Source organism: Haplochromis burtoni, unplaced genomic scaffold, assembly GCF_018398535.1.
Source record: "Haplochromis burtoni strain Fernald_Lab_line unplaced genomic scaffold, NCSU_Asbu1 Contig_19, whole genome shotgun sequence".
NCBI lineage: Eukaryota > Metazoa > Chordata > Actinopteri > Cichliformes > Cichlidae > Haplochromis > Haplochromis burtoni.
This window is the reverse complement of record NW_024582380.1, coordinates 759,399-775,977: the sequence shown is the minus strand read 5'-3', so window position 1 is coordinate 775,977 and position 16,579 is coordinate 759,399. Positions and strand designations below refer to the sequence as shown.

General features: G+C 39.7%; 3 protein-coding genes across 3 annotated transcripts; 2 read left to right on the top strand and 1 right to left on the bottom strand.

Annotated features, from left to right (window-relative positions):
- The first annotated feature begins 4,854 nt into the window (after positions 1–4,854).
- her5 (hairy-related 5) lies at positions 4,855–6,222 on the top strand. The gene is made up of 3 exons (XM_005916586.3): positions 4,855–4,979; positions 5,073–5,168; positions 5,276–6,222. Exons 1-3 carry the CDS (start codon positions 4,929–4,931, stop codon positions 5,741–5,743), a joined length of 615 nt encoding a protein of 204 aa, XP_005916648.2. The 5' UTR covers positions 4,855–4,928; the 3' UTR covers positions 5,744–6,222.
- A 3,529-nt stretch (positions 6,223–9,751) lies between these two features.
- On the bottom strand, positions 9,752–12,742 carry pfdn6 (prefoldin subunit 6). Its single transcript, XM_005916585.3, has 4 exons — positions 12,537–12,742; positions 12,275–12,345; positions 12,027–12,151; positions 9,752–10,020 (listed from the first exon to the last, which is right to left on the bottom strand). Exons 1-4 carry the CDS (start codon positions 12,598–12,600, stop codon positions 9,900–9,902), a joined length of 381 nt encoding a protein of 126 aa, XP_005916647.1. The 5' UTR covers positions 12,601–12,742; the 3' UTR covers positions 9,752–9,899.
- A 151-nt stretch (positions 12,743–12,893) lies between these two features.
- Positions 12,894–15,908, top strand: mmgt1 (membrane magnesium transporter 1). Its single transcript, XM_005916584.3, has 4 exons — positions 12,894–13,051; positions 13,382–13,434; positions 13,536–13,639; positions 15,039–15,908. The coding sequence occupies exons 1-4, from the start codon at positions 12,904–12,906 to the stop codon at positions 15,193–15,195; spliced, it is 462 nt and encodes a 153-aa protein (XP_005916646.3). The 5' UTR covers positions 12,894–12,903; the 3' UTR covers positions 15,196–15,908.
- Positions 15,909–16,579: the final 671 nt, after the last annotated feature.

Here is a 16,579-nt window from a genome sequence, read left to right as displayed (position 1 = left end):
TTTTTTTAATAAGGAAAGAGGTTTGGTTGCAACACTAAGAAGGTGCACTTGGTGAAGTGAGATCATGGGAAACATCCCATTCTCGTGGGAACAGGGACAAAGTGAGAAAACGAGCAGCTACAAGGACTTTTGTGACGTGTGAGACATCAGCACGTTGCATGAAGTGATTTTTGTCCTTCCTCTTCTTTAAAGGCCAAGTTAAGATGAAGGAGCAGGGCGCAAGTTGAAGATAGCCTCGTGTGTTGTCTGCGTTTGCAGCTTTACGCACACAAGATAATCGTTAAAAACTAGATTTAAGCAACTTCGTGAGCGCACAGTTGTAGATATGGGCCAAATGGGAGAAGGGCAAGTTGGTGTGCTGACGTGATGACGTGTGAAGATGATGATTATGACACCCAAGCGTTAAGTGTGTGCCAGTTTCTCCTTCGGGACAGTTGGTTGGGTGTTTGGACTTCACACAAACTCTTTCAAAATCAAACCACTTGTCGACCTCGCTCCACGTTCCCAAACCTGTCAGGTCCGACACCCCAGCCTCCTTTGTCACTGGCACACACGAGGAGTCACCATATTAGAACTGAATGCTCCATTTCTCTGCTAGAAGGGCAGCATTTCAGACTAGTCAGTTTCCATCCTAGGTTTCACGGGCTCATTATTTATGGGGCGGGTTCACGTGGCTTAAATCCTGCACACATTAATGCTCGAGCGCACTCGGAGACCCAAACTGTGCGTTTACTTGTATTTGCATTCACAACTTGAACACCTAATTCCTTTCTATATCTATATTTTATATCCTCATGCTGCAAATGGTGTATCTTAAAGAGCGAGTTTCTTTCCCGACTGCCATAGAAACCAGGGCTGATCCCCGGGCCTCCACTAATCGCCCTTTCTTTGATTTGAAACGGAAGTATCATTGCTTTTGAAAAGCTACTTAATCTCCTCTGGATCCCCGTGATCCGATCATCCCAGTGTTATCTCCACACTCTTTAGCCCATTATGAGGATCAGGGTGACCATAAATGCAGTGCACAGAGAGCTACACTAAGCTAAAAGCGCAGTTAACGCCAACTTCACTCACTCTGCGTCATGTGAGAACACGCAGGTCACACTGAAACAGTCGTTCAGCTCGATGATTTCACTATTTGTATTTCGATAGTTAATAAGTACGCCCGGGAAAGATTTTTTTTAAAGAAGAAAAAAAGTGGGTCTCACCAGCATGACATGTTGGAAACAATTACAGTAGATCAGGGTCAGAAATACATCTGTTAATGTATAAAATGTTTAAGGCCAAACACATGAAACAAACAAGTTTAAAGAACAGCAAAAACATAACAGTGTGTGGAAGCGAGATGCCGTGAGGGCATCCATGTTTGTTATTCAGTAGAAAACTAGAAAAAGTCGATTTTTTTCTTGGTGATGTTGATAATGATCATTACACCTGAGTGTAAAAATCAACTTCTAAAAAGTCTTGAGCCATTCCTCGTGGCTTTATACTTCGCCTCCAGTGACTTTCTGTAGTGTTCAGGCTTTATGGAGGCGTTTGTGTTTTTCTGGACATCGAATGCTTTTTCATATATTTTCAGTTGTTGTATCTGACCACTGTCTAAGCAATATCTTGGGGATTTTTTTTGTTTTTGTTTGCTTGTTAAGCCACTTAACATCATTCAAGCATAAAAAGGCACCTACCTTAATGGAGCAAATAATCTATTTTATTTATTTTGTTTTAATATTTCTGCATTTATTTATTGTTACCAGCGGCCTCTATCTATGGGGCAAAAATGCCAAATTTAAGACACAATTTGACATGCAGAAAAATGACTATTTTTTGCACGAATAAGGGGATTCCCAAAGAGATTTTATTCGAAACATGGCGTGTACACTTTGTCCTTACAAAAAACAACAACTGAGGACAATCCACAGGTGGAGGACAAAAGAAGAACATGCAGGCCTAAAAACATATCACCAGCTAATGAAAATATCAGTAATGAAAAGCACGTCCTTAAGAAACAAGGGAACAAAATCCTGACACAAGACCTGAGAGATGCCACTATTCCTTCAGCCATTCTTACAGTTTTTTTTAAATTGGTTTGGTACTATTTTCATAACTAAAATGTGCATTTTTAAATCTCTCAGTACAAAACTCACATTTGATCACATTTGTAACACCACTAGTCATTCTTTAAAATCTGATGTCATGATTTCATTGTATTTGCACATATTTTCATTCCACTTAATCATTGTTGCAGAACATATGATCATTGTGATATATTCTGAGAACATTTGCTTTAATCACCCAAACAAAACAGTAAGATCTTTTTTCAACTTAGTACTTTTACCAATCATTTCATTCAGGAGCAAATAATACAAGGTAAGTTGTCCTATATATATATTAATATATATATATATTATATATATATATATATAGATATATATTTGCGTCTGTTTGTAAAGGTAATAAAGCTATAGCTCTGCCATTACCTTTGGAAGACACTGTGCTATAGAAGGTCAATACTGATCACCCACTCTCACTGAAGTTTACAATATTTTCTGACATATATATATATATATAATATAGATATATATATATAGATATAGATATAGATATAGATATAGATATATATAGATATATAGATATAGATATATAGAGATAGATATAGATATAGATATAGATATAGAGATATATATATATATAGATATAGATATAGATATAGATATAGATATATAGATATAGATATATATATAGATAGATATAGATATCTATAGATATATATCTATATCTATATCTATATATCTATATATCTATATATATATCTATATATATATCTATCTATATATTATATATATATATATATATATATATATATATATATATATATATATATATATATATATATATATATATATATATATATACACATACACACACACACACGAAAAAGGGAGAAAAAACAACAAGTCATTTACATAAGCACAATATATTTTTTATTTTATTTTTATCACTTTTATACAATTAATCAAGCCGGTCATTAACATTGGGCCATAAGTTTTCATCAACATCACAGTGGATGTCTTCGTTGTTCAGGCACCGTGGGAAAAATCTCCTGGCATGACGAATCCAGGCTTGACATTGCTCAGCAGTTATATCACCACAAGCTTCACACATGGCTTGAAGAAGGGAGACATGCTCATGGGGATGGCGATCATACACCTTCCACCTCCATGTAGAGAAGAATTTCTCAATTGGGTTGAGGAAAGGGGAATATGGTGTGTTTGAAACCATTCCTGAACCAGCTGTGCATGGTGGAAGCTGACATTGTCCCACACAACAACATAGACGATGTCTTCTCCCTGACAGGCCTGCTCCAGTTCATTTAAAAAAAAACTATCAGGTGTTCAGTGTTGTATGACCCTAGAACTGGTCTACAGCCTACCACACCATCTTCAGATATAGCTGCACACATTGAGATGTTCCCCCCACGTTGTCCAGGGACGTGGATGGTAGCCCAATAAGGTTACGTCCTCTGTGTCTAGTTTTTGCCAGATTGAAAACGGCCTCATCAACAAAAATATACTTGTGATGATTCACAGCAGCGTCCAGCTCCATCACCCTCTGTTACAGTAATTGCATGCCAGTTTAGTGTTGTACCTGAATATATTCTGAACGCAGTTGTTTCACCTGGACATTGTTCCTCTCAAAAGGAACTTACAAATGACCAGACAACAATCAGTCAAGTTGAAAATCCATGGACATAATGAATGATTCATTGATTAAACATTAAGATCGGTTGAATTAAATGACAGAAAAATGTATTAAACTGAATAATAAGAGATGCAAATCAAAAATTTTATAGTGACAACATTATGAAAGGCAGTAACTGTGAACGAAACATTTATTTAGATGAAACACTTATTTTGTGTAGTGAAAATGATATTTTGTCATTATGTGTATTGTACTACTAACACAATTGAAAATATGCTGAAATGTTTGAAAAAGGTGCACTTTTGATGATCTGTTGTGATATAAGTACTAAGAGTTTTGAAAATGTACCAATTGCTTGTGGAAACTGCGCCAAACCAATAAAAAAAAGCTGTAAAGGAAGGAATTAAGGGGTGGAAGGCTGAGGTCTACCACACTACACACGAAAAATCAATGCCGAAAAATCAAAGTCTGAATCTGGGGTGATGAATCCAACTTTACATTTTTGTTTAAATCGTCATCAGCATGTGGAGAGGAGGCCAAGAGAGACGACTGAGTGTATTTATGCAAATCGTGCGTTAAAAACAATAATCCTATAAATCGAGTGCCTGTTCAACGTATTCATTGGATCACCATTTTACTTTCCAAAAGAACAATTAGACAACTGTTAATGGCATCGCGTTTGCTTTTTTGTTTGTTTTGAACGAGTCTCTTTGAGTGTTAGGTTTTTAAGGTATTCTGTGTCGGGGTGCACAAGCAAAGGCAACATGAGGCTGATGAATTGATGAAGAAACGCACAAAAATAATTCAAAATAGAAATATGAATGAGGCAGTGTTTGCGCAAATACCGCTGATCTTTATTTTCAAGCATCAAGCAGACACAAGTATTAACCGAAAAGAAAAAGGAGTAGACAGAGTTCATGCTTTTGGGGAGCTGATCTAAAAGAAACTGTCCGAGTTAAATGCGTAAAAAAGGCAGGCCTCGTGTGTAGCTGTTTCACTCGTTCAAAAAGTTCCATTAAATCAATAAACATTTTTAATAAGAGTGCCTAAACAAAATCATTTAAAATTCAATGGAAGCAACGGCTGTATCGAACCACGTGACTCAGATTCTTTCGGGTGTCAAGAGGGGGCGTGACCGTGTGCACGGGGATCAACAAATTGCAACAAGGGCGCAAACTTGTGTCATTCGTTCGGTTTGGATCTGCAACAACGAGGAGAGGCACGAGGCAAGCATGAAGGCTATATCTTCACCTGGAGCTCGAGGACAGAGGGCCGCCAGAAGGGTGAGTTACATCTCCGCAGACAGCAACACTTTGTGCAAAAAGCGCGATCTTCCTGTTTGCAGTCTAAAGTGTTTTACTTTTTCGCCCACAAAGATTTCTAAACCTCAGATGGAGAAGCGCAGGCGGGAGCGCATCAACCACAGTCTGGAGACTCTGCGAGTTCTGATGCTGGAGAGCACTCACAATGAGGTACGTCTCTGCGTCGTAGTTTTAATTTCGATTGTTCATAATGTTTTTGTTGTTGTTGTTGTTGTTTATTTTATATGCTGTTTGTGAGTGATTTGATTTTAATGCAGAAACTAAAGAATCCGAAAGTGGAGAAGGCAGAGATTCTAGAGAGTGTGGTCGATTTCCTGAAGGCAGAGGAGGATGTACAGAAGGATCACCAGGCTTCAAAGAGGGCCCTGTCCGTGGAGCAGAGACCGGCCTGTGCCTGCCAGTCCAGCTACCATGACGGCATGAGGACCTGCCTGCTCAGGGTCAACCAGTTCATAGCCAGCAAGAGCCAGGAGGCAGGGGAGCCCAGCGGAGCGGCTGTTCGGGCTTCCTTTACGCTTCCAGAGATTCCCATGCACCCCACCACTCCCGGCCACATTCACCATCCTCCTGCTGCTCTGCCTCCTCATCCTCTGCCCTTCCATCACCCCCAGCTCTCTCACCACTACCTGACGCAGAAGGCTGGCTTCCACGTTGACACCAGCAATCTGTCCCCCGCAGGTGTGGGGCACATCCCTGATCCCCTGTGGAGGCCCTGGCCTCAGTGATTCCAGCATCAAGACCGAGGCTTATGTGTCCATGTAACTACTGTACCTACTGTAACTATGCGAGCAAAATGTATAAATGTGTATTTTTTAGGCTACTGCGCAGCCTGTATTTAGCTCACTCAAGTCACTTTCTATTACCTCGCACATGTACGAGTGTAATCAGTGATTTCTCTTTTTAAAACGTTGAGCCTCACCTATATGTGCTCATAAGTTTTTTTTTTTCCACATTTACGCATCAGTACGTAAAACATTTATTTGTGCTGACAGGACGGGCGAAAAATTGCTTTCCCTGCTTTACTGTTGCTGAGGGTTTTTTTTTTTTTTTGTTTTTCCCTCTTTTTTTGGCTCGAACGTGTGTTGAGCCACTGTGTGTGAGAAATAATTCATGAATGTGTTTGCTGAGTCTTCAATAAAGACACAGTTTGCTCAAACCTCCCAGAGTGGCCTGTTGTATCGTGTGAAGCTTTTAAAGCTGCTGCACTTGTAGATGAAACGGGCACAGGATAGTTAACCACAACGATCGACAGTTATGACATCCTTTGTGATGCTGATAGGCAGGCGAATCATCAGAGCAGTTTTTTTTCGGGGGTAGAGGAGCAAACAATGGCGCCCATTCACACGCTGTCCAGAGTCTAGACTCCTTCAGGGTGCGGCACCATCCAATCCACAAAATCCTCCCACGTCAAAGAAAAGGCTATTGGAAACTAAAAAGCAAAACCAGGTGTGAAATGGAATATATATATGTATGTAGTACTGTATGTATGTATATAATATACACACACACACACACACACACACACACACACACACACACACACACACACCTGTGGGAGGGGGGTCAACATTAGGGTCTTTTCTTATTCTTTGGTATGCCGACAGCTTTTTTCGTTAATTTCTCTGGCATGAAGTAATGTTGCTACTATTTAAATGTCCAACATATTATAAATGAGGGATCGATAAAGGTGAATGTCTGGTTTAAATCTAGTGCGTTTCCTTTTCAACAAATTTTATTGTGTTTTGTTCAAACAGAAGCCAGAAAAAAATAACAAAAATTAGATTTACATTTTTGCATTGAATCATTTCTAACTAAAAGCCTTACTAAGAAATAATCTAAATATGTTGATTTATTTGTTAAAGTGAGACCTTTTACCGGGTTTAAATTGACTCGGAGCCTCACTGAAATTGCTGTATTGTTTTATGGTGCATTACTTACCCTACATACAGATTACAGACTTTACAAACCAAAGTTATATAGCTGGATGCTCCGGCGGATCCTCTTTTCATAGTTACAAATCTTTAGTTAACTGAATGCAACATTTTTCTGAATGCTTGTGTAATGTAAAGTAATGTTAGACTTATAGATTATTCCTCTCACAGATACGATGCAAAAAAAAATGTTTCTGAGGGGAAATAAATGCAAAGTTAATTGTACAAGTTTTAGTGTAAACTGTAGAGATCCACAATTTTAGAATGAGCTTCAAAGCAGTTGCTACTAAAACCCTGTATGATAAAGACCTTTTAAAACTATTGGATTGGTGTTATTTATATGTGAGGATCCTTGGGTTATTTTAGGATATTTGCATTGATTTAGGGTAGGATGATAATATATGCTGAAAATTATATATGTATTTGGTCCATGTTATCTAAAGTTTGAGTCCCCATTTATAAGCTTTATATAATATTATGTTGGACCTTGTATTTGAGTTGATTTGTGATTTAAGAATAAACTGAAACTATTCCAAACTTCTTAAATCTTATTCTGATAATTAAACACACATAGAATAAGTAAACTAATTAAAGTAAATACATTATATAAATACAAATATATTAAACTATATTAACGTCCAGATGGTAAAATGGTCTGGTTGAGTAATGTAGGTTTGCCAGTTTTGTTGAGGTATATTTGATGTGGTCTGTTTCCACCAAAGACCTATACTTAGAACATATACTAACAAGGTTCTGTAAAAGGAGCATGTTGGATATATTCAGCCAGTGTCTTGATGCATCTCCATCATTTAGATCTTGGGGATATTCAGCCAGCAAGTGTTTTGCTGTTGTTTGTGTCATCAAAGCCACTGAAAGGACAGCATCACGGAAACTGTCTCTGGTGGTGAGGGGAGGGGGGCTGATATTTATTTAGCCTTGAGAAACTTTGAAATCCACGTTCTGGGTTTTGGTGACAGATTTGATGAAACTGTCTGAATAGGCTACCGCCAGGTGTGATCAGTGCGATAACAGCCTCGATTGTGTGCTTATCTGCATTTGAAAAAAAGATCCACTCAAAACTGGGAACTGCCCCCCATCAGCATTTCAATGCACGCTGGATGTGATAGGTCACAGCCCAACGCTTACCCGTCCTGGATAAAGTAGCGCTGATTGTCCTGCAATCATCCCCTTTTATTTGAAAATGTAACTGCTCTCGTTTTCCCTTCACATCGCTGAAATGCCTTAAGTTTAAAAAAAATGACAGAGGACACAAATAAAAGAAGACATTTTCAAGAATGTATGTTTTTCTGTGTTTGTGCGTCAAAACTCACAAACTCATCCACAGCTTCATGTTTATAGCGACTTGAAATATCGTGTGTCTCTTTAAGTCTCCTTATCAAAAATCCTACAGGAATTCCTTCAAAGTGCGTTTGAAAACATCTATCAAAGGAGGTGTTAGTCCCGCTGCGCTGATCTCTGGACAGGATGCTCCTTTGTGCGCCTCTAAGCTTTAACCGCACGAAGAAAAGCCCACACAAGACTAAGTAAATCAATTAAAGTTGAAATCAGATTAGGTTTCATTAGAGGGGCATCTGTCTAAATGAAGATCAAACAGGTCAACAGGAAACTTGTTTTTTTTAAAGGCGCTGTGAAGTGGATAAGAATACAACCTATAAATCAGATAGATTTGCTCAGAATGATGCCAGAGAGGACATGAAATTGAATTTTGTCCCAAAACAAATATCCCAAACTGTAGCATCGGAAAGTGTTTGACTAAACCTGCAGATCGGCAGCTGCTCCCGCCCGTGATGGTTTTCCCACATTAGGGAGAACACAATAAACACGCCGTTTGCCCTCCACAACAAAGCATTTGACGCTCGCAGGAGACACAAGTCAGAGCCACAAAATACAGCACATGATTTAATAGCAGGTAAACAGACAGTTTTTATTGTCTGAAATCAATAAAAAACAAAACAAAGCAAAGTATCTCTCTCGTGTAGACCGACTAAATACCCGAACGTTCAGCTGGTTTCGGTCTGTCAGTGGCTCGGCTCTGGCTGTGTTTAAAGCATATTGCACCTCCAGGTGTTAATGGGTCTGCTGGAGCACGCGCGCTGGAGATAACCGACTCGTGCACGAGGACACCTTCGTGTCGTAGTGCCAATTACCGCACGTCCTCGTGAGGTTAGCGTTAGCCAAATTAAGGATACTCACAGCAGATGTGAAACATTTTAACGCAAACCGGTGATGCAGGAGTTTGAGCCCGTAAATGCGCTCGGCTTCGGCTTTTACACATGTAGCCTACGCTGCAAAGCAGGGTTACAATTACACAGGTTAGCAGCGAAATTCAGCAAAGAAACAGATTTACGTGCGACTTTTATAACATAATTGGTATTTCTTCTGTATGAACAGTTTTTAAAAGCTCAAAATCCGCTGGCTGACAACAGTTTAGTCGCATATCTATATTAATTTAGAGTATATGTTTTTCCTTTAAACCCTCAGACAGGCTTCACTTCTTGACTATTAGCGAACCCCTCCGCTGGTGGTAAATGGAGAGGAACGCACATTCATTGAGTTGAACAAAGCAGCACCGCTGTGCTTTTTTCTCTGCTGTGAGCTGTGGAAGAGGTCAGTGACTGGACAACATCTGCTCTGGTGGCAACCAGCATGCCCCAGTAATTAAGGCAAATGTTCACAGAAACAAACAGAGTGCTGCACAGGCCTGGTGTGTAATTTGTCAGGATGCAGCACATGTCCTAAAGGTAAAATGCCCTCTAAAATGAAAACTAACAAAGGTGATGGTTCATGACAAAAAAAAAATGTTTATTCGTATCAAGAGAAAAGTCACAGTAATAACACTGTAAAGAAATGCCAAGAAACAAGCAGAGTGTCGCAGGTTTACATGATATTAACTACTTTGTGTAAGCGTGCGTGCAGCTACATCACTCCATCAGACTTTGCCCACAGCGAGGCCCTGGGCTTTCTGAAACTCCTGTTGTAAACTTGACAACACTTCTCGATGCTGTTCGGATTTCTTTTCCATGTCTTTCAGTAGCGTCTCATACCTCTGACTGCAAAAGGACAAAAAAAGGAAACCACTGAGTTTTAAACACACACACAAATGAGGAATATTTAAATCCCATTCTTGTACACTGAACATCTGTAATTATTCAGGGTTATAATACTTTAACATTTAATATCTCAAACCATTCAAACACAAAAAGAACACTACCTTAAATTAAGTATTACAAGCCCACACACCCACATTTTTGCATTTTGTTGCCTTGTACTTGTGACATGTGCAATGACAAAGTTGAATTCTATTCTATTTTTATCTATAATTGTACAAAAAAATGTAACCCGTTTAAAAAGTACAAAGTGGCAATAAAGCTGAATCAAGAAGTTAGTTTAGTACTTTTGCCTAAACGACTGGCCTTTTTAAATCTTCTCCTGCTATTATGTAATCTCAGTGAGGAGAAAAGACTGACACAGATCAAGCTCATGACTGCCCTCTACCTATGAAGGAGCACAGTGACACAGCTAAAGTCTGTTCTCATATGTACAATGGAGCCATCTGTAAGCTGCCTGCACAGTTCATTTTTAATGGGCAGGCATTGTTTCTGATTTTATGAGGTTCCAGTTGTCCCAAAACTACGTTCACATGTGAACTGTAGTGTTTACCACAGTATTAGACATGTGGCTATAAAAACACTTTGGAACAATACATATTGGAGCAATAATCAGCTGCCTCTCCAGTGAGTCCAGTGAAAAGACTCTGGTTTCACTGTCTTAAGGTGCAGACTGGAAAAGGACTTCAGTCCACAACAGGGGAAATGGAATCAATTTGACCATAACATGAGACTTTCTTTAGAGGCAGCTGGGTGATATTGAGGACAGCTACAAAACTGGCTTGGTGTGCACACCAGTGGGGAAACATGAGGCGGGAAGACCTGGGGCAACACAACAAGAGCAAGGGCACAGCAAGATGGATCTATTCTCCTGGACAGATTGCAAACAATGGAAAAACAAAAACAAAACATGAAGTAATAAAATACTTTTTCAAACACTGTCCCATGTATGTCGACACGGACAAGAAGAGCAAAAAGAGGAAAGAATTAATGTTGGAAGTTGAACTGAAACAGACAAATGTTTTCCCAGAGCTGGTTTAATTAGCTCTGTAAGTATAGTCTGGAGTTGAAGTTAAAATGCTTCATAAGAGTCTTCTGTTGCAGATTCAGGCCACAGTGGGACCAGAATATTGGCACAAAAGGAACCTCTGAGTCCACTGTATTTAGTCTACAGCGAGGCAATAGTAATCCTAAACAGATTTGCTGACTCCCACCACATCCTGAACTCATCCTGAACAAAACTAATTTCCCACGTGTGGGACTGATAAAGGTTATCTTATTTTATCTTATCGGAAAAGAAAAGAACTTGGACTCTTATCAGTTATTCCTTGAGCTTAATATGACTAAACAACATGACAGCTGATTTCAGGAAGTCATGCACGTGTCCAAGACTGACTGCGAAGCAGCCTTTACAATAACACCAATAACAACTTGAATTACTGCTGCAGTTGGTGATGGCGCTGCTTGTCTTTTTACTTGTGTGCAATCACCAGTGAATCTGAGCTCTTGGACTTGACGGTAGTTTTTTTGTTTAAATTGAACTCTCTGAATGTCACAAATTCTGCAATACTGATGAGTCTCAGTTATAGACCAGAGGAGGCCAATTAATTTTCCCAAGAACCCGGGACTGTTGTGGAGGGTTGCACCAATAAGCTGAACTCAGATGTGCTAAATATGAATTCAATATTAATTTTAACTTCTTTATAAGCTTGTTGGGGCAGCCATCCAAAACCGTCCCAGCTTCTCATGTTCTCAAAAATCATTGCCCACCCCCAATATAGACGGTGTGTGCGCCCGCTCCACCTCTCCCCCATCATCACAACACCTACACTTAGTCAACTCACAGAGGGTGTTTTGAATCATAATTGATCCCCAGTGACCAAAACCTCATGTATTCCCATAGCACTGTGAAGGTGTCTTCACACATTGGTGTGGGTGAAATGGCTTACATTTCTCCGTTGATGTACTCCAGCCTTTTGGCTACTGTGGCTTTGGCCTCATCTAGGTCCTGCTTCACTAATACAGGACCAATGAGCTTATAAACGGTGTTTGAGCAGTCCAGCAGATCAAGCTCCTGGAAAGACAAAATGAGATCTCGTGTTTACTACAGAACACAACACATACCGCAACATAGAAACAAATGGTATGCCAATGGTGCTATCAGTGAATAAAATAGCAAATAAGCGATCATAGTTACCTCTTTAACAATGTTGTTCTCTGTCAGCTGCGTCTCGAGCTTCTGTCTGGCTGACATGCTCTTGCTAACCTCTGAACAATACACAGTTAGCTAATCAGGGGAGGAACTGGTTACATTTTAATTACAGCGAAAGTATTGTTGCGACTATAATTCAAATGAATACGGCACACTTTAATGTATATCTACCTTTCCTAATATGGTCAGTTAGCTCAATGCATCATGTCACACTAGGAGAAACCACGCAGGGCTAGCTAGCACCCACCTTTCTGCATCTGCGCGTATTTCTCCACTTCCACCTTCAGCTTCTTTTGAATGGCTTCTGCCATGTTTGTGTTTTTTTAATTAGTACTGTCGAGTGAGTAAATGTTTCAAAGAGATATAATAAGTTATAGATGATATGGCATATGGAAGCTCTACGCGAGCAAACCGGAAAGGGCAGAGGCTAGAGCGGATATTAGCTCATCCCTTCAAAGTAAGAGCACAAATGAGGAAGGGCCGTGTATTCGCGACCAATAAAGTAGCCAAATTAAACCATTCAGTCTGTGTATATTCATATATAACTTATTAATACGTGTTTCCCTTAATATGTAATTTCCCACTTATTAATAGGGTGTTTTTTTTACACCGCCATGTGTGCGGCTGTTTACGACACCGTTTTACGACACCGTACGCGCAGTTCCTCTTCGCTTCGGTTCAAGATGGCTTCGTCGTTTTGGAAAGGTGTTGTCGGCATCGGACTTTTCTCCTTAGCTCATGCTGCTTTCTCAGCGGCACAACGTGAGTTTCATTACACAGAGCGAAAGACACGTCTCTGTAGCTGTATTTAACGCACACTGTCTCCGGTATCACCGGGTAGCTCGACAAAACAGCAGCTCGGGCCTTTTGGCCAGCTAACATCATGCTAGGTGGACTCTGCTCCGCTTTGAATGGGGCGCAGTGGTTGCGATTGAAATCTTTTCCTTGCAGTGCAGAGTCAGTGCTAGTGGTAGACAGCTATCTAGAGTAATGGCATTTCTTTTGGAGCCCTTTTTAGAGTTGGCTAATTAGCACTGTTTGTGTGAGGTGTTCATTTTAACTGCATTAGCTCAAACATGTTTCTCCCATCAGATCGATCATACATGCGACTTACAGAGAAGGAGCACGAGACGCTACCAATTGATGTGAGTAACTTTTATCCTTACTTTCAGCTTTCTTCCTGATTTCAAATACTTTTCTTTTTTTTCTTTGTTTTACCAAGCGTTTTCCTTCTTTGTGTTTCCAGATTGTACTGCAGACTTTGTTGTCATTTATCATGACCTGTTACGGTATTGTCCACATCGCTGGAGAGTTCAAAGATATGGATGCTTCCTCAGAGCTGAAAAACAAGTAAGCTGACTTCACCTTGGCACACCTCCACTCCCTCGGCAGTGCAGTTGTTTTTTGTCCTCTGTCACAGGGGAAGCTCATGGCTCACCACCTCAGCGACATTTATAGTAATATTACTGTGAAGCTGTTCACCTCGAATCCCACAGATGCAGCTTTACATCACACAGCTAGTGTGTTGAAAGCCTCCTAAGACTGAAAACGTATTCAAAGCAAAGCCAAAGAATGGGGCCTATACGTGAAAGTAAATGAAAGGTTGCTGGGTTGACAGAAGAACTTTGGGTCACAGTGTGACATTATTATAACTACAGCTGCAGGTGACAAGATGGTGTTTTGGCTGGAGCTTCAGTCTGTTGTTCAGTGTTATGAACATTGACTACTTCAGCTGTTAGTGAAGGGAGGAGTTGTGTGCCTGTCTAGTATCATACTGTTGCAAATGACTAAAATTATTAATTCAATAATTTTTAGCAGTGATTAATATGAGTCTTTGTGCTTAAACTGTAAGAACTGTGTAACATTACAAACAAAACACACATTTCTGTAGTACATAGAAAAGTTCATGTGTTTCACTGTCATTTATTTGTTTAAATATTCATTACTTTGGCATTGTATGTATGGCTGTAGGTAGGTGAGGTGTTTATCAATAGAAAAAGCTGTCAAATTCATGAAAATACTGTTAAGCCCAGGCTCTATACCCTTGTTTACATTTTTCAAAGGCATGGAGTGGGCCCGGTCTGAATCCTTGCCAGGCTGAATCTGGTACCTGGGCCTCATGTTTCCCATCACCTTTAATCCATCAGTGAGGTTTTATCAGATCAGATAAAAGAATAAATAAAGTGATTTGGAGGCAACTGCAGCAGCAACATTGTATAAACTAAGCAGTCATACATAAGAATTAAAGAGATGTGTTAAAGAAGTAAGGCGGTAAGAAAGCCAAACATAAGTGACTTGTTCATGTTGTGATCTGCTAACTGGTTAGTTTGAGTGCTAAACCCAAAATATAGGCAAAGTTTTTACAGCGGGAGTGTAACCACTTCTAGATTTAATAAGTGAACCCTGTAGATGCAAATCGGCAAGCAAAGCATCCCACATGAGAAATCACAGCTTGAATGTTACACAGTTGATGCAATTCTCCCCTGAAACTTTCAATTTTACCTGAAAAATGTCTCATCTGATGACTGGACACTGGGTTCTCCACACTGCAACACTGATGATTCCAGTGGGTGTTAACATTGGTTTGTTTCTTTATTCTAACTCTGTATTGGGATGTAAACACACTTTTCTGTCCCTTCTCTCCTACAGGAGTGGATTATATAATTTAACAGATGTAATCAATCTCCATAACTTCCTGCCTCTTGGTGCCAGTGTTTAAGACGTTTTTCTATTTTCTTTCTTTCCCCAGGACTTTTGACACTCTGAGGAACCACCCATCCTTCTACCTATTCAATCACAGGGGTCGGGTGCTATTCCGCACACCAGAGGAGGAGCCCTCTTCTGTACGCAACCAACAAGCTCTGCCCAACCCCATACGGTTACGCAAGCTGGAGCATTTGCACTGAGACTGGCCTTTTCCTGTCTGTAACACAGTCATTGTCAGATAAGATTTGTTTTTGTTAGGCAGAAGGAGGGAGAACGTGTCAGAATTCATCTTTCTCCTATTTAACTTTTCTTTATTTTTTTGTAAATAAACTAATAATGCTGTCTGAACATGCATCTCTGTCCATAACATGGTTGCCACCATATTCAACACTGACTGTGCCAACCCCTCAGTTTTTGTTTTTATTATTTCCAAGCAGACTTGTTTGTATATACAGTATGTAAACGCTTTGGAGTCTTAAAATACTGAGACATGTACCCCTTTGATCCCTTCTGAACTGAACTGGGATATTACTCTCCTTTGTATATCTTTTGTATGAAGGGAATAACAAAGCCTGCTTTGGTTGCTGTTTCGTTTCAAATACACGTCAGCAACTGAAAACTTTGTCAACTAAAATGAGATTAATCAGTGGACTCTAATATTTGCTTTATTATTTCCAGGAAGCATAAATGATCTGTACACTCTGTATGTGAGCAAAATGGTTTTTAAGTCACAGGAAATGAGGTGAACACTGGGATGGGCGATATTAGAGCGCTATTATAATGAGACTGTGAACACTATAAGGCAGACTAGCCAGTACTGGTACATTAGAGTGGATTTTTATTTCCCTTCATTTTACATTTCGTCAATATTCAACAGATTGTTTTTAATTTAATAAAAGGCATACTGATTTTACGAAGTGTCCAGATCTCCTTTTTTGTTGTACTTGGGCTGGAATATTGCTTTTGTGAGACAAAACTAAGTGGACTATTTATTTTCCAGGTAATCTATTTATGCAGGAAGAAGTTGGTACGCATGGCTTTAAAAACTTAATTACTATAGTGACAGTCTGCAGAGCTGTGCTGTACCTGTGACCTTGGTGCAGGACTGCTGCGTCACAAAAAAACCCTCCTGATCCAAAAAACCTGCAGCTGCTTATGATGGACACTAGGTGGCAGTCAAGACTAAAGTTCCAGTCTGGGTTAAAATGGAGCAAACTAACAAACCATGTAGAACAGAAATGGAGAAAAAGTACATATTAAATGCTTGTTTCACTAATGTGTATTTAATATAAAAACACAAGAATCAAGTAATTTAAAAATTGAGACTTTAAAAGATTTCAGAGATGTACTGGTGCAATTTTCAAGAACAAGTGTGATGTGCAGAGCTGCACTAAGTACACAGGGATCAAGTTTATGAGCTGCATCATAAAGGAGGTCATTTCGACCACGTCTACACGCTTAAATTCGCAGAGTTGCTGATGTGTGATTGGCTCGCAAGACACCTCCAATAACAAGCAGTTGAACAGGCGTGCCTAATAAAGTGGCTGCTGAGTGTAAATGCAATTCCAGCGTTTGCAGGCTTTT